At 54.9% G+C, this 21,500-nt stretch overlaps 1 protein-coding gene across 1 annotated transcript in view; it reads right to left on the reverse strand.

Moving 5' to 3' along the window:
• The window catches only part of CCDC33 (coiled-coil domain containing 33), a 103,966-nt gene extending 83,618 nt beyond the window's left edge, over positions 1-20,348 (reverse strand). The window contains 5 exon segments of the mRNA XM_088796832.1: positions 18,368-18,488; positions 18,808-18,931; positions 18,934-19,131; positions 19,134-19,165; positions 20,041-20,348. Coding sequence (XP_088652958.1) covers positions 18,368-18,488; positions 18,808-18,931; positions 18,934-19,131; positions 19,134-19,165; positions 20,041-20,348 — 783 coding nt within the window.
• Positions 20,349-21,500: the final 1,152 nt, after the last annotated feature.

Below are 21,500 nucleotides of genomic sequence, written 5' to 3' on the forward strand. Positions count from 1 at the left end.
TGTTTGGTGGTGTGGGAGCAAGAATAGCAGCCTGGGGGTCCAAGACCTAGATTCCAGCCCAGCTCTGCCCCCAACTCCCTGTGTGTCCTCTCTGAGCCTTCATTTTCCTGCCTGGTCAAGGGGGGGATATCTGGAATGGTGTACAGTCAGACTTCCCAGTAATTGGCCTAAGGTTCCTGCAGTGAAGTCAGAGGAGTTGACTAATGTCCCTCCTACGCCCAGATTCCCAGGAGGTAGTGGGCCCAGCTGCCGCATTGCTGTGAGGGAACAGGGCCTGTCACGAGCCCCTAGAGCCCCAGAAGTGAGGGCCCAGCACACAGCAGTTTGCCCAAGAGCTCTCACAGACTCCCTGGCAGCGCTGGAGCCCTGCCAGGCATTTTGCGGACCAGACCATAGTTGTGCCCCCTCTCTGTCCTTTACCTCCTCTGCCTCCTCTGTGCCTCCCCTGTGGGCAGCTTTCCAGGAAATAAAGCTTGCAGGGGTGTTGGAGAGAACTGCTTGTGCTCCACTCTGGGCATGAGGCCAGGTGCCAGGCTGGCGATTCCTGGTGTGGTCTGAAGGCATGTGCCCGCTGGGCAGGCTGGGCCCTGGGACCAAGTGGGAGGCCAGGAGGGGCTTTGGTGGACCAACCTTTCTGCCTTCCCCTCTTTCCTGCATAACTTGCCCCAATGACTGATCAGCTTCCTGGATGGAATCTGCAGGCTTCCCTCAGAGACACGCCTGTATCAGTTCCAATGTCCTCACTCCACCCCACCCTCCCCGGCCTGCGTTGGAGAAATCATCAGGGAATAGAAAATGCATGTGCTGGGTTACATGTGGGGGAGAAAACTGTGGGTGATGGCAAAACTCCCGTAAGTCCGAGGCCCCAGAGACCCATCTGTGGGGCTGAGATGAACCCTGGATGGCGGCGGGAGTTCATGTTCCTGAATACACTTCCTGCCAGCCAGCAACAGAGCTGAGTACTCACTCACCATTGGCTTATTTCCGTTCATCAGCCCACCCAGCACTGCTGGGGTGCAGACTTTGGTGGGCAATGTTTGCAGGTAGGGGTCTGGCCGGCCCCCAAAGCAGCTCTCTCAGCTCCTATGCTGGGGCCTGGCGCGTGGCGGGCTCAGTCGTTGCTAAGTCCAGTGTCTTTACCCTCTGACAGTTGGCCTTGCCCTCAATAAGCCAGGATTAGCCAGCAGATGTCCCGAGGGACCTGGGCTGCCTATCACTTAGGGTGTTTCGGGATGTATGTGCTGGGGGAGAGGACAAGGTGGGGGTGAGAGATCTGACCAGCAGTGAAAGAGTAAATGGCCCATTACTTCAGCTCCCAGGGCTGGGGCTTAAACTTGTTCTGGTGGCAGGAGGGATGGAGGACACAGACTCCACCACTCCCTCAAGACCCCGTCCCCTGCCGCCTGCTGCCCCAGAAATCTGGGAGGCCATGGAAAGCAAGAAAGCCCAGTTCCACCTCCAGAAGCACCAGAGGAAGGGCCCCGGGCTATGAGGCAGGCCCCTGATCAATCACTTGGGCAAGTTGTTAGACTCAGGCGGCCTCAGTTTCCCAGCTGCATCACAAGGGCTTTGAGTTAAAAATGGTCCCTCATGTTCCTTCTAGTTTCAGCTTCTAAATTTGCCTGGGACACCCTTTTGTAGGTGAGGAAACAGGCTCAGGGACAACCTCTTGCACTTGCCCCAGGGCACACAGCCTAGCTGGTGGGGCAGAGCTGGAAGGGGACCAGGATCCATCTGCCTCCACTCTGCTCTCCCAGCCTCCTTTGGATGTGACCTGCTTTCCCGGGGCCACAATGTTACGCCTTCAGGCTCATAACCCAAGCAGCCAGAACTCAGGTACCAGCGAGGAGTTGGGGCGTTTGAAGCAGGAGATGCTTTTCAAAAGATTACACAAAAGTCACAAATCATAACGAGAAAGACTTACAGATTGGATAACTAAAAAAATCTCTACCCACTTCTACAATGGTCCAAAATTCACTACAATACAAAGACAAACAGGAGAAAATACTTGCAATCTATATAAATGGATGAATATTGCTGTGTGTGTACAAAGAGCACTGAAATCTATAAACATCACCACAAGAAAGAGATGTGAGTGGAGGATTCTCCAAAGAAGAAACAGGAACGTGTAATACAATATACACATTATAAACATAAGTTTTCTGTTTCCCGGAGCTATGAATCAAATAAATCGGACTCCTCCTCAGGGCTCCCACACGCACTCCCGGGATCCCCCCAACCAGCTTGGGGGGCAGGTGGCAATAAGCTTCAGGAGCCAGCTGGCAGATTAGGGCCCCCCACTCAGGCCAGCCTGGTACCTGGTCCCCAGTGTGTGACTTACCAGAAGAAGGCTTAACGGGGGAGAGTGTAATCAAGGGGAGGAGCCCACAGACACCCAAGTCAAGGGTAATATAGTGAAACCCACATTGGGGCCTGGTACCCTTAGCTATTTGGTTTATTTGACCTATGAGTATAACTGCAAAGAGGCTGTTCCCAAGTCAGCAAGTAGCTGTGTGTCCTTGGTCTTAGCTGTTTTGCCATCCTTGTTGGTAAGTGGCCCAGTCGAGGGCATGGGTTCAACTTTGCCAGTTAGCAGAAGGTAGGGGACCCCTGGCGTGGAACTGTTTGCCTTTAATTGCACTGATATTCTAGTCCACGCAAGGTTGTTCTGTGCCCACAGCTATTTATTAAGCACCTACTATGTGTCAGGCACTATTCTGAGTGCTGGAGATATGGCAGTGATGAAAACAGACAAAAATCCCTTCTTTCCAGGCACTGGAGCCCATGTGGCTGGGGCAGAAGCTGGGCCAGGGCTGGAGGGTGTGGGGTAGTGGGGTGTGGCACTGCCAGGGCAGAAGCCCGGGAAACTCCTAGAAGACCTTGGAGGGTGATGGTGAGCCATCTCCGTGGGCTCTCTCAGCCTCTATGACCCCAGCAACAAGAAGGCAGAAACTCCTTTCCAGGCTGTGGGGATGTGACACCAAGTTCAAGCTATACCCCTCTCTGGGTCATGGGGAGACTGGCAGAAATCACCAGGTCAAGGTAGTCGGAGTTGATAACACCTGCGAGCCCATGTAGTCCAAGTGTATAGGACACCTAACTTGGAAGAGACACACAGATCACCTCGGTCCCCATTTCACAGCTGTGGAAACTGAGCCAGAGAAGGAAAGCTTTGTCATGCATTGGGGGCAATCATACATGGACTCGGAAGGAGAGATGAATCCATGCAGTGCACGGCCCGTGCCCCCACGCCTCACCTTCTTCTGTTTCCGGCCCATCCTCCTGGGGGCGCAGTGTTTGGTCTTGTCTAACACTCTCGGGGACCAGTACCTCGTACTGGTGGGGAATTAGGCATCAGTCCTGTCCAGACAGCTGGCCTGGGCGCCCTGGAGTCTTTGGGGTGGTGAAGAGTGTGACGTCAGTGTGGTCTCAGGGGTGCCATACACCGGCTCTGGGACCTGAACAGGGTAAAGGGAAGGTGGGGTAGGTGGAGGCAGGGGAGCGTTCTCAGCAGCCAGACATTCTGTGAGTGAAGATGCCCTGGGGAATCTAGGCCAAGGACAACTGGGCAATTGGCTCCTGGCACCCCCAGGGAGGGAAAGACAGGGTGGTCCTCTCTCTGCCCAGAGCTGGAAAAGCAGGGAGCTTTTCCAGCCAGTTGGGTTACCTGGGCAACACTGTGTGATGTCACAGGGCAAGGCAGAGGTCACACAGACACCTGTCCAGGTGCAGGGGGGAATCAGGAGCCCTTCTCCCTGCTCCTGGAGCTGTGTCCTGACTGCTCTCCAGAACTCAGTGCTTACCCTTCCTGCCCCTGGTGCCCCAAGCTGCCCATCCACCAAGGTTCGCTAATGCCCTGTGCCCAGCCCCCTGCTGGTCACACCGCAGGAAAGGGGGAGACGCTGCCTGCAAGGAAGTTACAACTCGGTTGGTAAAATAGCTGTTTCTCTTCAGGAATCTGAGCCGCCTGCCTCTTTGGGTGCCTAGAGCCTTTTGTTTGTTTAATAACAAAAAAACACAAAGTTCAAGAGAACGGTTTTCTCTTGGAGTGTGGGTGGGAAGATGGGGGAGAGAATGGAGAATAAGCAGATCTGTTGTTGTAATGTTGTCTCTTAGATTGGGTGGTCAGTTAACTGTTGAAAATAAGTTATAAATAACTAAAGAGGGCCACTTATTGTTCAACAGTGGTTTAGGGTGTGGACCAAAGATTATGACTGATCCAATTCTGAGCTCCACAAGCAACTGTTACAAAGATACCTCTTTTTACTGAGCACTCAACTATATGCTGGCACAGTTCTAAGTGCTTGACGTGTGGTGAGATGGCGGCATGAGGAGTGACTGGCCCCCGGCCTGGGGTGGGGTCTGTTCCGTGGGGGGCGAGGTTTGAACTGGGTCTCAAAGAAGGTGTCTGGGAGAGGCCTGTGGCCTGACTCATTCTTCTGCCGGCTGTTTTAGACTCCATGTTGAGGGTTCTTCCCATCTTCCTTGGTTTGGGGACAAAGAGCAGGCCCACCCCGGCAGCAGGAGGCAGGAGGCCTCCCAGCTTCTCCCTCCGCTTCTCCACTCCAGAGACAGAGAAGCAGGGAGGACGTAGCCCCCCCAATGTAGAGACAGAAACACTTAGGCCTCACCTTTGATTAGAACCAAAGGACCAGCCGAGGTCACCCAGATGGTTGGGGATGGAAGCCGAGAGGCACTTCCGGTTTTCTCCCTTTCTACGCCTGCCAACGATGGTTCCCCTGGCTCCTGGGCCAACACGGTCACAACCCAGGATGCACAGAGAGTCTCTGTGGACCCTTTTCCAGTCCCGCCAGACTGCCTCCCCCTTCCTTTGTCTGGAAGGCTGTGGCAGCAGGTTGGGGCTGGGGTGGCAGGGTGGGGTGACCGGCGCTGCCCCAGTGCCTGCAGGGGCCATTCATAGCCAGTTCAGGGCCATGCAGCAGGGCTGGGAGAGGCCAGCAGGGCACGTAGGGAGCCAACTTTAAGAAGGCACCACTCTCAGGGCTATGCCAGTGCACCTGCCACCATGCCTCCTTAAATTCTGTTCCCTAGCCACTTTGCATGCCTCACTGCGGCTCCTGCCCTGCCTGCAGCTCCTCCCAGTGCCTAAGCAGCCTCTCTCTAGAGCCATCCCTGGGCTCTGGGCTCTCACCCGCTGCCCTACTTAGTATCTGAGCTTTCTGCTGCTGCAGCCCTCAGCCTATGGGCCTTCCAGCCTGGGAGGAAGATAATGCAATTGGGAGATGGTTCCACGCAGTCTGGCTCCAGAGCTCTAGCAAGCCCTGCATACTCAGCAGCCATAGGAAGGAGGACCTTCCTACCACCTCACTCACTGGCTACCCGGCTCCCTGGACCATGGGCCCCTAGGACATTCGCTCCTGCGCTGTATTATCCTTCCCCCAGAACTGCTTTCTCTTCACTAGTGGGGGGCTGGCAGCCTAGGGGCTGGGTGTGGCTTTCCTACTTAACACCCCAGCTACTCTACCTGCCGCCCAGCTATTCTATCTGCCTCATTCTCCGCTCTGCCTCCCTCAGCCAAGGGAAATGAGCCTGCTCCCCAAATGTCCAGAGGAAATTTCTGCTCCCCTGCCCAGGGGCCAACCCAAAGCTTTGATGACTCAGGGAGATCCCGATGTGAGGGGAAGCAAGTAATGATTGTCGTCCCAGCTAATAGGTAACCCTGCCCCTCCCCTCGCCCCTCCCCAAGGAGAGAGCACTTGGAGCCGCATCATTTGGTGGGGCCAGGGGTTAAACACAGTCATTAGAGAGCACACAGCTGTGGGAAGGCCCTGGAGAGAGGCTGCTTAGGCGCTGGGCAGGAGCCGCAGTGAGGCAGGCAAGGTGGCTAGGGTACAGAATTTAAGGAGGCGTGGTGGCAGGTGCACTGGCATAGCCCTGAGAGCGGTGTCTTCTTAAAGTTGGCTCCCTACGTGCCCTGCTGGCCTCTCCCAGCTCTGCCTGGATCTGAGGCAGGGAGGGGTCCTGTTTCCTCGCTGGCTTTGCACTGGGCTTGCTGGGCAGACCTGTGGTTCACAGTTGTGCATTCTCCCTCACACCGCACCCGAGGGCCTAGCTTCTGAGGAGGCAGCCCTTTGGCCTAACTATCCCTGCAGTGAGTCCCAGGGAAGTGTGTCTCCCTGAGCTCACAAACCCGGCCTTCCTTGCCCCTTGGTCCTGTCTCACAACCTATGAGCACGCCCCACTACCCCTCCCCCACTCTTACACACACACACACACACACACACACACACACACACACACACACACCATCACTTTCTCTCCATTTCTTTTGGGCAGCTGAAAGAAAGGGAAAGGGAAGGGATGGATGAGGAGGGAAACTTAGTGTGATTTTGTAACAGATGTGTTCTTGGTTCAGAATCCTACCCCTCCCTGAGCTTTGATCTCCTCCCTTATACAGTGGGGAGATCAATGCTACTCTGAGGACCGAATGAGAAAAGGCAGGAAAAGCACTTAGCACTCACTAATATTCAGTTACATACTCGCTCTTTTTCCTGCTAAGCAACCTTGGACTTGGCAGGTTCTCCTCAGCAGAAATGGGCCCAAGAAGCAAGAACATGTGCTGCGTGCAGCCTGCACTTCTCCACCCAGCACCTGAGCCTTCAGACCACCCTTGATATCCCAGCCCCTCTTCCTCTCTTCCCCAGACCCACTCGGTCCCCAGCTTCCGGGCCCATCCGACAGCCACACTTTTCTCCAGGTGGCTGGCTCGCCCGAAAGGTCTCCTCCTTTCCTATCTAAATCCAGTTTGCACTTAGGGTCCAGCTCAAGGCACTCCATCTGGAAGCCTTCCTGACCCACCCTTTGTCTCCGGTACTGAGTAGTGCTCTTTGCCAGTGGTGACACCTGCTGAGTTCACTCCCAGTAGGGGACAAACCTGAGGTGGGCTGGGACCTGGCCAAGTCCCTGCCCCTCTCTGGTTTTTGACAGTTGCCAACTGAGGCAGTTCTCTTGGGGGCAGGGGTTCTATGCTCCCAATGCCACTCCCCCTCAGTCCCAGTGGTGTATAGAGCAGGGGTGTGCTTGTTGGCTGAAGGATGGCAGACTGCAGGAAGGTCCCCAATTCTGACAGTGGTGAATGCACAGCCTGCATGGCTAGAACCTTTGGGGCTGCCGTGACCTCACATCAGCTGTGAGGCTCCACCTGGAAGTTTCTGCAGAGAGATCTGGGGAGCTGGTTCTGCCTCATGCTTTAAATATGGCTCTCACTGGGTCCCCCAGGGGTCAGCTCACACCCTACTCCTTAAGGTACTGGGTTGTGTTTGAGCTGAAGTCACTGCAGCCAGAGCTGGAGGGGGAAGGAGAGGGGACCGCTAAGCCCCTGTGTGTGGATCTGCCCCTCCCACCCGTCCTTCCAGTCCTGAGTCCCTCCCACATCAAAACAGCAGCCAAGGACTGACTGACTGCTTCCCTGAGAGAGTTCTAACTGGAAAGCAAAGAGTGTGGCTGCAGGGTTCAGCTGAGTCCCTCTCCTCTCCCCAGGTGCTGGGTGTCTCCCATTTGTACCACAGATCATTCTCCTTCTCCACCCTGCCCTGGGCCCCAGGAGGCGGACTATACGCCTACATCAGCGGGTTCTGGTTGGGTTGGGTTCAAAGAGGGCTGCACGGATCTAGGAGGCTCCCTCCTAGCTGCTTCTCGGGGATGGCTGGTCCCTCTACCCAAGGCCACCCTGCCCGGCGGCAGCACTCTCCATGCAATTGCCCCTTGGGTGGTGGTCATCACTCCTCCTCCTGCCTGTTCAGGGTGGTGAGGGCTCCTCTCCCGAGCCCCCAGGGCACAGCACTCTCCCCCTGGTTTTTTCTAAGCTTCCCCATCAACTTTGCAAAGAGTCCCTTTATTACACTCCCCTCAGATGACCCAATTTGAATGCTTTTTTCTGCCTACCAGGGCCCTGACTGATGAAACTGCTGTCTGAACCCCTCTGTGGGCCTGAGCTCTCACCTGATGTCCTGTATGCCACACCACCACCACCGCCACCAGCACCTTCACGCCCCGCTAACATTTAGTGAGCACTTACTATGTGCCACGTGCCGCACCCAAAGTTTACCTGCACTGTCTCGTTTAACCCTCACGTGCTCCCCGGGAGCTGTTGTTTCTCCACGTTAAGATGAGGAAACAGACGCTCTGAGCAATGAAGGGACTTGCCCGAGCTTTGAAGCTTGGGATTTGAATCCAGGTCTGCTGGCTCCAAAGCCTGTGATCACAGCCACCAAAGTATATTTCCTTTTCCTTTAATTCCAGGGGAAGGAGTCGCATCTTTCCTTCCTTTACTCCTGAAACTGGGGCAGCATGGAGAAAGGTCAAGTCCAGAGATGCAAACACCTGGCCTTTTGAATGAGGCTCTGTGACAGTGCAACCCACAGACACTGGAGTCAACAAAGAGGGAGGGGGAGCCTCCTGGAGGTGCCGCTGGCCCAGGTGGGCCAGGCTCCTGTAACCCAGGCAGAGCTGGTGTCAGGAAGAGGCCGTTCTATCCTGCACACACGGGTGGCTGGTGGTTTGGTGGAGTCAAGGCACCCCGGGGCTATGACTGGGATCACCAATGAGAGCTTGCTCCCAGTCCCACCAAGCCCCTGTATACAGACTACCTGCAGGTTGAGTGGGCCATGGAGGGGTACAGGGGGTGCTGGGGGGCTGCCCTTCTGACCTTCCTCTGGTCCCTTATTGTGCAGAGGTGACCTGCTCAGCTACTGGGCTACATGCATGTGCCTCCATGTTTTGTCATGTGTACTTGATAGTCCGATCTTGTCACTGTGCCTAGTTCTTGTGGGCTCTCCTGGGACGGACCAGCCTGGCCCAGTACCACTATGTTGGGTAGCAAAAAGGCATGACCTCTTGAGATGCCCCAGGCCCCACAGCAAGCATCTGAGCAAGTCCTTTGACCCTTCGGGGTTCAACTCCTCATCTGCAAAGCAGAGAGGATGATCCCACCCGCAGGGGCATGGGGTCAGGTGAGAGAACAAGTAGCCGGCTCGTGGCAGGTGGCACAGAAACAAACTCCCCACGTTTATGTCAGTTTGTGCCAATCTGGAGCCACTATGGCCCAGTTTTGCAATGGGAGACTTGGGTGACTATTAATGGATGTACTGTTCTCCTCGTTAGCTGACAGCGTGTCCATTTATTTGCTCAGCAGTCACGTTCACTGGTCGCCATGTGGAAGGAGTTGTCTCAGTGTTTGGTAACCAGACCTCTCGTTTGCAGCCGCCAGGGCCCGTCATCCTGTCATGAATCACTTTGCTAAAGATGCAACGTGGCTTTTGGGCGTTTTTCTTTTGGAAAATCCATAACTAATTAACAAGGGACTGAATAAAGGGGTCAGCAATGAAAGCCCCCTGTCATCCTTTCCATGGGGGGGGGTGGAAGCAGGACCCTGCCAAGGTCCACTCGGTGCATAGAGGTCTGGTCAGGCAGTAGGCTCACCAGTTCCCTCGCCCTGACTCTTCCAAATCGCAAATCTGACTGAGTTGCTCCTCTGCTGCAATAAACACTTCAGTGGGCCCCACTGCTCTCAGGAGAGATGCTAATGCTCTCAGAAGATTCCTGCAGGCCTCAAGTCTGCTCACCCAGGCCCTCTAGCCTCATCGTCACAGCTGATCCCTGCCTCACACCCACCATCCAGCCACGTGCCACGCCTGCCGTCACCTGAATAGGTCTGGTCTCTCGAGCCTCTGGCCTTCATATATGCTGTTCCCTCTGCCTGGACTGGCCTTCTCCCTCTGCCAACCTGAATAATTCATGGTGTTTCAGGACACAAATGGAACAACTGGCAAATCTTCCCTTAGACCTCCCCCTGCTGCCCTCACCCCACCCAGGAGCATCAGATCCATAGCACCTAGGCCTCCCCAGGCCCTGGCTCATGACCCATTACTGACTTTTCTGGGCGAGGGTCTGTCTCCTCTGAGGGCAGGGTCTGTGCCTGGTGATGCCCTGTTCCCAGGGCCCAGGCTATTGCCTGGCGCAGAGTTGGTGCCAGGTGGGTGCTCGTTGAATGAGTGAGTATGACATTAGCATTGGATGCCTTTCTCCCTGCCAGTTCCCCAGATGCCCCCACTTCAGCCTGATGTCTGCTCCCCAAATAGCCTTCTCTCCTCCAGAGTCCAAGCCTTCAGGTGCCGTCTCCCCCCACTAGGGCGTGAAGAGTTGGTGTGTGAACCACATGATAGAAGCTTACAAGGAACACTTGTTATGTGCCAGGTATTACTGTATGCATTTTACATGTTAACTCAATCCTCACAACTACATATGACGTAGGCGCCACTGTATTCCCCGTTTTACAGATGAGAAAACAGAGGCAGAACCAGGAGCAGAAGAACCAAGCTTTGGACCCACGCCACACAGCTGCAGAGCCTGCGTTTGTAATCACAGCCCTCTCCCTTACTGCGGTTTCTTATGGGGAGTTCGGGGGTGGGAGAGACAGCCCAGAGCACCCCATTCCCCAGACAAGGGCCTCCAGGCAGGCTCTGCAGCTGGGAAGAGCCAGCAGCTCTGAGGAGCTCCAGTTACAGGAAACTGCTTACTCAGGCCTGGGATCGGTGGATCCCCTCCCTTTCAGATTCCCGGCTCAGCTAGGCTCCTCGCCCACACCGCCCACCTCTCCACCAGAGAGCAGAGCCTCTGGCCCTAATCTCATTTGAGGCCATGAAATCACATTTGCAATGTATTAATGCAGCATGGAGCTGGCCTGGCGCTGCCTGTCTCCTGGAGGAGAGGAGCCTAGAAAGCAATCTCACCCGGAGATGTCTCCCGGAACACCCGCCCGACAAAAAGCAATTATGCTTTAAGAGGAAGATGAAAATAATATCCCCCCCCCCAGGCCCCCCCCCCAAGGGCTTAGCTCCACTGGGCCCCCACTCCCTCCCAACAGGCTTCCTGCTGAGGTGACTGTTGGGGACAGGCTTTGCCCTCTCTCTACAATGGGCTTTGCAGGTTCCCACTTTGTCAGCCTAGCTCAGAGCAGCCTGGGCAAATGGGATGGCGGAGGGCCCAGAGCTGTGGAGCTGGCACCGACCCTCTACTCCCTTGGCATCCCCCGCACCTCCCATCCCACAGAAATGCTCTCTCCAGATCATCCTTCCGTCTTGCTTGCCGTTCCCTCACACACACACACCCATTTCTGCTTCCACATCATTGTCACACTGTCCTCGCCACCTGCAAACCACTCTGCTCAATCTCTACTGGAACCTCACCCATTCCTTTAAGTGGGGACCTGATGTCTGCCCTGACATTTGTGAGGTGGGTTTTAATGAACCAAGCAATTCCTGAGCGTCTTGCTAAGCTGAGCCTCACACTCTCCCTGTTGGTAGCTACTACTCTGCCCATCGTACAGATGAGGAACTTGAGGCCCAGGGAGGTAAGTGATTTGCTCCAAGTCAGATAGCTCGTATATAACTGTGAAATGGAATCCTAAACCAAGGTCTTTTGAACTGGTTTTCCTGTAGCCAACTGAGTCCGTGGTGACGCAGCTCATGCCCATCACACCTCCCGTCCTCACAGTCAGCTTGGAAAGTCATCGTCTTCCAACTCCTCCTACTTCCTCTCCCCTCCCAGCGTGGCAGCTCCCCAAGGGCTGGGGATACAGCTACCTTGTTTAGTGCTGGGGGAGTGGATGGATGGATGGACAGATGACCGCCCTGGGCCAAGAGAGGTTGGACCATTGGACCCCAAGGCAGGTCGTCCAATCCAGATCAAGGACGGATATCCCCCTTCATCCTCCATCTATCCTGAGAAAGGGGCTGACCCCTGTGGGCCTCAGCTGCTCCTGAGCCCAGGGACTCTGCAGAACCAGCCCCAGCACCCAGGCTGGGTGTCTCGGCTGACTGCTGACAGGCCAACCTCTCACCAGGGCCAGAGCTGGCCACTGGGTGCTGTCAGCCTTCATTCCCTGTTGCCCTCCCCTATCTGCTCTTAGAGTTTTATTAAAGATCAATTATTAAAGATTGGTTTTGCATAGGGTTCTAATTTCATCTCATACATCACACATGCCACGTCCCCAAAGCCTCTTTTTCTTCTGGTAAAGGGTGCTCTTGCAGGGGGCTGTACAGGGATGAAATCAGAAGGGTCCCAAGGAGGTGCCGACCTGTGTGTGGGAGGATGTGCGCCCCATGTGTGTCCATCGGTGAGCCCGTGTGATGAGGTGGGGGACCTCTGCAGGAGCAGGATGTGGTGGGTGTGGGTACATCGCACGCGTGTCCATGTGTTTCTGCACTTCTGTCAGGGTGACCGTGTTCTGCAGTACCCCTTGGGGCTCATCAACCTTCCAGTGGAGTATGTGAGGAAGAAAACGGAGATGATGACGAGGCCGTGGAAACTGGGACCTCCCACCGCCCCCCTCCTCCTTTCACCGGGAGGCTAATTTCTGGAGATGAGAAGGCCACCACAGTTCCCTTCCCTGAAGCCTTTCAGCTGCTCAACTGGGGCTGGGCTTGGACTGGCTGGGAGGACCACAGATGCGGAGAGCCTTTTCTTCCTCATCCTCCTCACCCCCCCGCCCCCCCCCACACACACACGGCCTCCAGGAGGTGTGAGTGGGGGAAGGGCAGCAGGGCCATCTGCTGTGTTCAGTTACAACAATCTGCTAATGGAGCCTCTTCCCAGAGTAGCACCCGGGCTGAGCCAGCCTCCTCCACCTGAAACCTGGCACCAGAGCCCCAGGAACAGTGGGGCTCACAAGGTCCCAATAGCTCTCCCCTGGGAGGCCGGCTGAGTAAGAAAGAGCAGCACTATTTTCTAGATTCAGACACTGAGGCCCAGACCCACCTGCTTTGCCCACTGTAGACATCCTGACTCATTACTAGAATGGCAAGCACTTATTACATGCTTCCTCTAGGGCAGGGCTAACCCTACGCCCGCTCATTTCATCTTCCTAGCAGCAGAAGACACAACTTGCTCTCCCCCATTGTACAGATGGGGAAATGGAGGCTGAGGGAACTTATGTAAACTGCACAAGGGCACATAGCTACTAAATAAATGCCAGAGACCGATCTGAACCCAGGTCCACCTGACCCCAGGGCACCTGCCTCTCACTGTAAGCTGGCTGATCCCCAAAGCTCTCCTATACCCCACTGGCTGAGCTCCAGGCACCGACCCTGCTAGGATTGCAAAGGCATCTGTTGATGACTTGGAAATAAGGCAGGGTGGGGGGTGAAGGGACAGGCTTGGGCAAGGACGGAAATATGGGATCCCCCACTTAGGTACTTTCAGGTCTTACTCCCTAGTCCAGGGACCTCTGAGGTCTCCTGCAGAGGCCCCTGCAGGCAGAGAGTCTGTCAGTGCCACCGAGGAGGCAGAGGGCACAGTAGGAGGCCTGCAGGGTAATTGGGCACCTTTAGTGCTGGCCTTGATCTTCCTGGGATGGCAGGCCCTATCTCCCACCCCACCCTCCCTGGGGCCAGCACCAGCCAGCCCCCCCTCAGCCCTCTGCAGCCCTCCCTGCATGGGTGACAGCCTCTCTGGACTGCCTTGACAGTGCTTTTGTTCCCCTGAAATAAAAGAAAATCGAGCTACAAAGGGAAACCTCAGGTAGCTTTTAACGGGGCTCAGCTGCCTGGGGCAGAGTGTGTTTAAGCTGGAGGCAGTTGTCACGGGAGCAGAAGGGGGAGCTGCCCGCCGCAGTCCCCCCCCTCCCCGTCACCCGCGTGATTGAGTTTACTCAAGGAAAAGGCTCTTCCAAATAGCGGCAAAGAAGAAAATCAATGAAAATTGATAGAGAAATGTAAAGCAGCTGTCCCTCGCACGCACACGTGAGAGTGTATGTGTGAGTGTGTGTGTGATATTTTGTTGGGCACAGCAAAAGCATGCTGCCTGGACCCAGGCTGACCCACTCAGGGCTGAGGCGAGGAGGGTGGGGGAGGGAGGGGGCTGGGAGTCACTCCCTGGCACGTGGTAGTGGGGGGCGGTTGCTGGTGGCTGGGGGAGGGGCAGCAACCTAGTCTCTCTCTCTCAGTTAAGAGAGAGATTAATACATTCAATCCACTCAGGGTAATTGAGGGAACAATTGGAGTGTTTTTCTAAAGCCCATAAAACTGCCTCATTGGAAGGGAGGAGCTGACCTGTTCATCTCCTCTGTATCTGACACAGGAAGGTAGGAGGAGGGGTCCCAAAGCAGAGGGACTGAGGCATCAGCCTGGGAGGGGACTAGCAATCCGGGCCCACCCTGTTCTCACCTTTCCCGCCTCTCACCACTTAGTTGGTAGCAGTCCAAGCACTGCCTCCAGAGTCTCTGTTTCCCCACCTGTGAAATGGGCCAGGGACATTCCCCTCTACCAGGGATCTATGGAAGCTGGGGGCAACACAAGACAGGGAGCCACCAACCCACCCAGAAGTCAGGCACTGAGCAAAGAGGTGCCCAGATGCCCAGCTCCCCACCCCCACCCTGAGGTGAACCAGACAGTCAAGTTAATGAAATCCACACTGTGTGCCTTTCCCTGCGCACACCCTTCCAGTCTCCAGGGCACCAGAAATTGTGTATATAATAGGAAGCAATAAAAGGCACAATGATTTTAAAAAGCAGAGCAAGGAGAGGAGGAGACGGAAGACCTGCAGCCTTGGGCCTCAGGCAGAATGATGCCTAGGGCTGGGAGAGAGCAGACCTGAGCTCCAGCCAGAATTGGAACCGAAGAGAATCAGAGAAGAGGGTGGGAGAGGGAGAGAGGGAGAAGGAGAGGGAGGAGGACGGAGGGAACAAAGGGAGAGAGACTCAGAGACAAAGGTTTAGGGACAGAGGGTAGAGGGGTGTTAGGCAAGCCACTGACTGCTCCATTCCCCTCCACTTCCCCTTAATGAAAACCCCCAGCCTGTTGGTGCCAAAGCCACAATCAGAATTCACAGGCTGCACTTAGCGTTTGGTGATTGCTTTATTAGCTTTTTCTTCTCTTTCTTTTTTTCCCTTCCAGGGTAAAAACACACACACACACACACACACACACACACACACACACACACACACACACAAACGTGTTTTAAATTGAAATAATAATAATAATAATTAAAAAAACAACCCAACCTTGAAAGCGTCATTTAAAAGGCTCCTGGGGAACGGAATCATTTCCAAGAAACAAAAGTGCGATTGTTTGGAGGAGGTAAATGCTGGGAGGGGATGGGGGAGGGGCCCACTGTACCCCTTTTCCTCTCTCTCCTGCTCCTCTCTGTGTGGGAGGAAGGTTCAGGGCCAGGACTAGGGTGAAAGAGCCCCCAGGGTGGCCCCCAGAGCTACAAGCAGGGAATTTTAAAGATCATCTTTCCAGAAATTTCATCACTGGGATTTTCCAGCTCAAAAGTTTCCCTCTGAAATAGCTCTCTGCCTGTGGGAGCTTGTCGTTAAACCTTCGGGATCACTTAGAGAGGTGAGTTAGGTGCTACAAGGGATGTAGCTCCAGGCCCAGGGCTGTTGTGGCCTCCTTCTGCCCCCCGCCCTCCTGCAGTGGCAGTCACCCCAATTGGCCCAGGAGCCAGACTGGTCAGCACCTTGCTGCTTCCCTCACCCTCTGGGACCCACTCTGTCCAGCACTGGACAGGCCACCCTTATTCTGGCCAGATAAACTCCCTCTTTCCTGGGAAGGAGGGCCTCAGGGGTGCTGGGTGGGGCAGCCATGTGGTCTCAAACCTGCCAGAAGCTGAAGGAGGCAGCATTAGGGCACAGGATGAGTCTTGTGGAGGTCTGCAGGGAAAGGAAGTCGCTGTGTACCCTGTGCAGCTGGCAGGAAACTGGGAGCTGGTTCCCCCCATGCAGGGTAAGCTGCCCTCTGCAGCCCCTGCAGCATGCCCAGTCCCCCATTCATGGGAGATATGCCCTTCACCAGCTGCCCTCCACGCCGCAACACACACACACACACACACACACACACACACACACATACACACACACGAGGAAACTTGGGAACTGGAGAAGGGAAGGGAAGGTGTTCCCTGTCCGTACATTGTTAGCCCAGGGGAATCCATCATCCTGGAGAGCGGGGTCTCCAGGATGCAGGGAAGGCTGGATGCAGGAAAGGCTATGACCAGCATTGGAGTGGCCGTTTACGGCTCTGTAACCTGTGGGCCATGGCTAAGAAGCAACGTGATTCAGATTCAAAGTCAGTCACCGAAGCTCCCACTGAGCCCTGCCTTCTGCTCCCTCCTCATTCTGGGTCACTGCATTCCTAATCCCCCTGCCCCTGCCCCCTGCTCCACCCTTACCCCATCTCTCAGCCCATGACCATCAGCAGTTCTGGTTTAACACAATGACACACAAGTTGAAGAACAACTTGTGAGCTTACTGTAATGTTCTAAACTGGAGATTCAATGGTTGAACTGTCTGGTCCAGACAGGACAGGCTAGTTTGGAAGGGACAAAATCAGTTCAGGGACGGCTTCCTGGAGAAGGTGGCCTTGAGCCTATTCATTTGCATCTGGAACCTGCAGTCCACTCCTGGCCTTGAACTGACTATGGCTGAAGTTGGGCTCCACTCAAGAATTCTCCGTCCTCCTCTCCACCCTTCCTCCTCAATGCCTTTTCCTCCCCCCCCCCCCCCCCCAGCTCCCTTTCTCCTCCTCCTCAGTTGAGCACTAAAGAGGACTGGCTTAAGTCCTTTCCTCCTGGGCTTCATTTTCCCATCTGCAAAGAGGAGAGGGAGGATGGTTTCAAGGATCCCTGTTCTAGGCCACATCCACTTTCCCAGGCAGCTGGCCCGAAGGATGGCCTGTGTCCCTCCTCCCACTGAGAACCAGGTCTTGGTCTTGCTGCCACCTGCAAGTCACAGCCCCAGAAAGACAGCCGCCTTCCTCAGGTGGAACCAGGGGATGAGTCCACCTGAACTGAAAGAAGCAACTTCTCTCTTCTCTGAAGGACCCCTCCCTCTCCATTGTCTGCCCCCCACCAGCTGCCTGGCCCTGTTATCATGGTTGTGATTGCTGACCACCCCCACCCTCCCAGGAGGGAAGAGATTTTTCTCTCCCTTAAAGCCATTTTCTTGTCTTGCTAGGAGCAGATATCTGACACTTTAAGAGGGAGAATGGCAGGGAAATGATGGCATTAAGTAACAGAAATTAGAGCTGCCTGGGATGGTTCAGCCATCTCGTGCCCCCTCCTCCCTCAGTCCCACCCCTCCCTCACTTGCGCACACAAAGCCACAGCCTTCAAAGCACTGTCCCACATGGCCCCAGGCCAGGGCATGCTGAGACCTGGAGAGCAGGCAACTGCCTCTCCCTGAGCTCTGAGCCTCTTGCGTATCTAGTCCTGTGACAAGCGCTAGGAGAGACCCAGGGCTCAGGGAGCTTACAGTCTGAAGGAACAGAATGGCATGAAGGAACCCAGGTCTCATGCAGCTCACTCAGCAGCTCACCACTGTACCCAGCAGAGAGTAGGGCATATACCGGTAGTTGGTCGTTGATTGACTGACGAATGAATGAATGAACAGAGGCCAAAATGGTCCATGTAACAGGCTGAGACCTGGGCAAGAGCAGCTGATCCCTGGGTCCCTGGTCCATCCTTCCAGTTCTCTTGGCACATGCTGCCAGACCACTCTGTCTAAACCACAGCTCAGATCCTATTTTTCTCCTGCACAAACACCTCCGGTGGTCCCCCCATTGCCTCCTGAATTGAATATCTACCTTGCTCTTTTGCCACTGTACCCTGATTCCCTCCACTTTTTCCCACCTACCCTCCCTCTCCCAGCCTAACTTAGCTTACCACCCCGGGCTCCACTTCAGCCCCAGACCACTGAGCTGCTGGGAGACAGACACTGCAGAACAGCCAGCCTCCATTGGCTGGAAAATTTTGGTTCCAACCTCAGCTCCTTCTCCTGCTGCCAGCCAAACCCTTCCCTTCTCCTCAACCAGCCTATTCTGGTCTCTGCTCCTGGACTACTCTCCCCAAAGCCCAGAATTGCCATCCCAAATGGGATCTGACAAAGTCGGCACTTAAATGTTTGATGGATGAATCAATGGATAAGTGAGCAAATGAATGAATGAATGAATGATTTATCTCAAATGATATCTCTTTTGAGAAGCCTTCCCTATGTTCCAAAATCAGATATGCACATCCCCCCATCAGAGCTCTCCTAGCACATGCCTTATAGGAACATATGACACCCAAATTCTGACTGTCTTCAAGCCAGGTGGCACCTGAGCCCCGAGACTGGCCTAGCTTTGGATTCCATGAGCTGTGGTGCACTAAGGTCCCCAGGAAATGGTAGCATTAAATGGAATCAAGCGTCCTTGGGGATAATCCTCAGTTTCTCCACCTCTAAAATGGGCTGTTACTTGCCCCCACCTGTACTGTCTCTGAGGCCCACCAGACATACGCCTGGCTGCAGAACGCAACCACATTGGGAATCCCTCCTGCAGCCCGGACAAGAATCAGACTCCCTCACCTGGGCCTGAGGCCGCCAGGGTCCTGGTTCAGGGCCGAGTCCCTCATGATCGTGGTGAGAGCTAGATGGGCTTGAGGGTGGGCACACAGAGGCTTCCATCTTGGGGCTACTCAGGGCTTCCCTCAAAACCTGATGAGAATGTATGCGATCGAGCTGGGGACACTCACCTACTGGGCAAGAGAAACACCAGCCAGCGGTGTCCTTGCTCTTCTCTTTGGGGCCTCTGTTCCATTTTCTGTCTCCCCCTTCAGACTGGGACTCCCTGTCTCCATCCTCAGACTGCAGGTTCTCCAGAATTGACAGAGGCAACGTTGAGGAGTTCTGCTGCTCTGCTCAGTGAGGGATCAGGGACCGTCAAGCTTCTCAGAGATACTGGGTCTCCTAACTGGGGCGTCGTCAGTGATGCCAGATCCTGAGCTGGGGCCCAGGGAACACCTGGCCTGGGCAGCTGGGGCTCTGGGCTCGGTGACATCGGTTCTGACTGGCTGGCCCCCAGAGGGCAGTTGGACAGCAGAGGCTGAGGGGCCCGGTACACACAGAAAGTTACACTGTAGGCCAATCCCCACAGTGGCGGGCAGCGGGGCCCGCGCTGGCCCTGAGCAGAGCCAGTTTGCCGCAGTAGCGGTATAGGTCCTCACGCAGCCTCGTGGAGAGGTTCCTGGGGAGCTGGTCTGGGTGCGGGTAGATGGGGAAGATGGCCTTGCCCACCTGCCGGGCCACCTGGCCCGAGGCCCCGCCCAGCCTCAGCTCCTCCACCCGCAGCTGGCGTCCTGCCCACGGTCGTTCTTGCAGAAACCCGGGTGGGGAACATGGGGCTCAGGGATGCCTCAGGGGTCTCCCAGCCTGAGGACAAACAGGAGCCTCAGGAAACTTGGGTACCCACCCAGACTTTGAGTTGAAGCTAAGATTCCGTGTGGGTGACCTCCTCTCAGGACCTGCCCATGGCCCCTTTCTTTACTGAAGGCCAGTCCAAGCCCATGGGGGCCGGGTGGGGAGGGGATGGCTCCTAGCCTGTGAGATGGTCCTGGGTCCTACCACCACCCTGGGGGAAGACAGCAACCTGCTTCTGATTGCTGGCCACCTGAAGGCCTGGGACCTGGTTTTCCCATTCCCTCTCATCCCTCCTCCTCCAGGAAGCCTGTCTAGATGGACTCACAGTCAGGACATGGATTTTCCGCTCTTTCCAGATTACTTAGTGATCCTCTGTTTGGGATTCCTGCCTTTCCACCCAATCTGGAAACTTCCTGAAGGCAGGGCCCTGGTCTCCACCTCTCTGTCCACTCCCATACCCACCGTCCAGTGATGCTTATGGCCGGCACTCAGGATGCTGGCTCTCATGTCACTTACTGTGCCATCCACTGCCAGAACTGGCCCCAAACCTGCTGTGTGCTCAGCTCTTGTAAATTCACAAGGCCATTTCCCATTAGTCCTTTCATCTCCTCCTCACCTGACCCTGTGTGACCAGCATTAGTGTCCCCATGTCACATTGAAAGACGCAGGGGCTCACAGAGGGCCAGTATTTACCTCAGGTCCTGCAGGCAGAGCTTCAGGATTCTGCATAGAGCTCTGACCGTGACCCTCACAGTTCCCCTGAGGCTCCCTGGGGTCACTGACAGGGGCTGGGGGAGGAGTTGCAGGATCTATCCCCCAATCCTCACCCTTACTTCATACCTTTGGGCAAAGTAAAGACAAACTTGTTCCTGGTGAGGGTGAGTCTCTGGCCAGGATGCTGCTGCTCAATGACATCAGTGACAGCAGAGCAGGCAGGGAGGGGGTCTCCATCGTTCACCTGCAACTGTACCCCAGCCCCAGAGCTGGCCTGCAAGGGGTTCTCAGCTGACAGCCACAGGGTATCTCTGCCCTCCTAATTGAACCCCATGCTCAAGACCTGGAACTCCGGGTCCAGGCTCTTCTCCTCGGCCTTCAGCCCCTGGCTCGGCAGGAATGCAGAGACCCAGGGTTCAGGCCCCCTGAAAGCCATGGCCACGTCAGGGACGGACCCCCAGACTGAGCACTGCCTCCATCTGGCCTCAGTCCCGCCTGGGCCCAGCTTGAAAGTCTGCATGCTGGACATTCACCCCACCCCTCTCTGTTGTTTTGGGGAGAAACCAGGTAACAAGCCAGGAAGCTGGGCCTGTCCCAGGTAACAAAGGCAGCCATCAATCCCTCCCTTTTAGCGTTTATTCATTTAACAAATATTTATTGAGCATCTACTGTGTGCCAGGCACAATTTTAGGCATTTGGAATACAGCAGTGAACCAAACAAAGATTTCTGCTCTCCTGAAGCTTATCTTCTAGTGGGGGATGGACATGGAGACAGACAAAAATAAACATAGAAAATAAGTAAATTCTATTGTCTGCTAGAAGATGATAAATTCTACAGGAAAAGTTAGAGCAGGGTCGGGACAAGGAGTACTGGTGTCAGGAGCGCTTGGGTATGTGGTAATGAGGACTTCCTGTTTCAGAGAGCCTGACTCCACATGCCTATTCATTCCCAAGAGTTCTTGACTTACAGGGAAAGGGCTTCCTTGGGAGCATGCCCTTAGCACCTCCTTTGGAACCAGTTTACCTTCTTAATAAAAAGTCACAATATGAGGCACAGCTTCACTTTACAGAGACTCCAGAGCTTCTCACACCAGAGTCAAGTTTGAACTGATCCTTCCTGATCTGGGGTCTTTCTGATACCAAATGGGAGAGGGGAATTCTGGACACTCCTCTGTAACAACCGTCTCTACCATCACCATCTTACCATCACCAACACTGCTATCACCACCACTACCACCACCACCACTATCACTACCATCACCACCACCATCACCATCACCAGCATCACCTTCACCACAACCACCACTACCATCACTAGCATTGCTGCCATCATCATCATTCTCATCATTAACCAATAAATCATCATTATTTACAATGCTCTTCATTGAGCAGCAATGGGTACCAGGCATCCTGCGTGGCTTTGTGAGGTAGATATAATTATCCCCATTTTACAAATGAAAAATCTGAGGCTGAGAGAAGTTCAGAAGCAGAGCCGAGATCTGAACCTAGAGATTCTATCTACACTTTCCCCTACTAAACACGTCATAGGACTGGTTCAAAGATTTAAATTCATTCTATTAGAACTGAA

This window comes from Rhinolophus sinicus, chromosome 3 (assembly GCF_057876585.1).
Source record: "Rhinolophus sinicus isolate RSI-liver-muscle chromosome 3, RSI-T2T, whole genome shotgun sequence".
Lineage (NCBI taxonomy): Eukaryota > Metazoa > Chordata > Mammalia > Chiroptera > Rhinolophidae > Rhinolophus > Rhinolophus sinicus.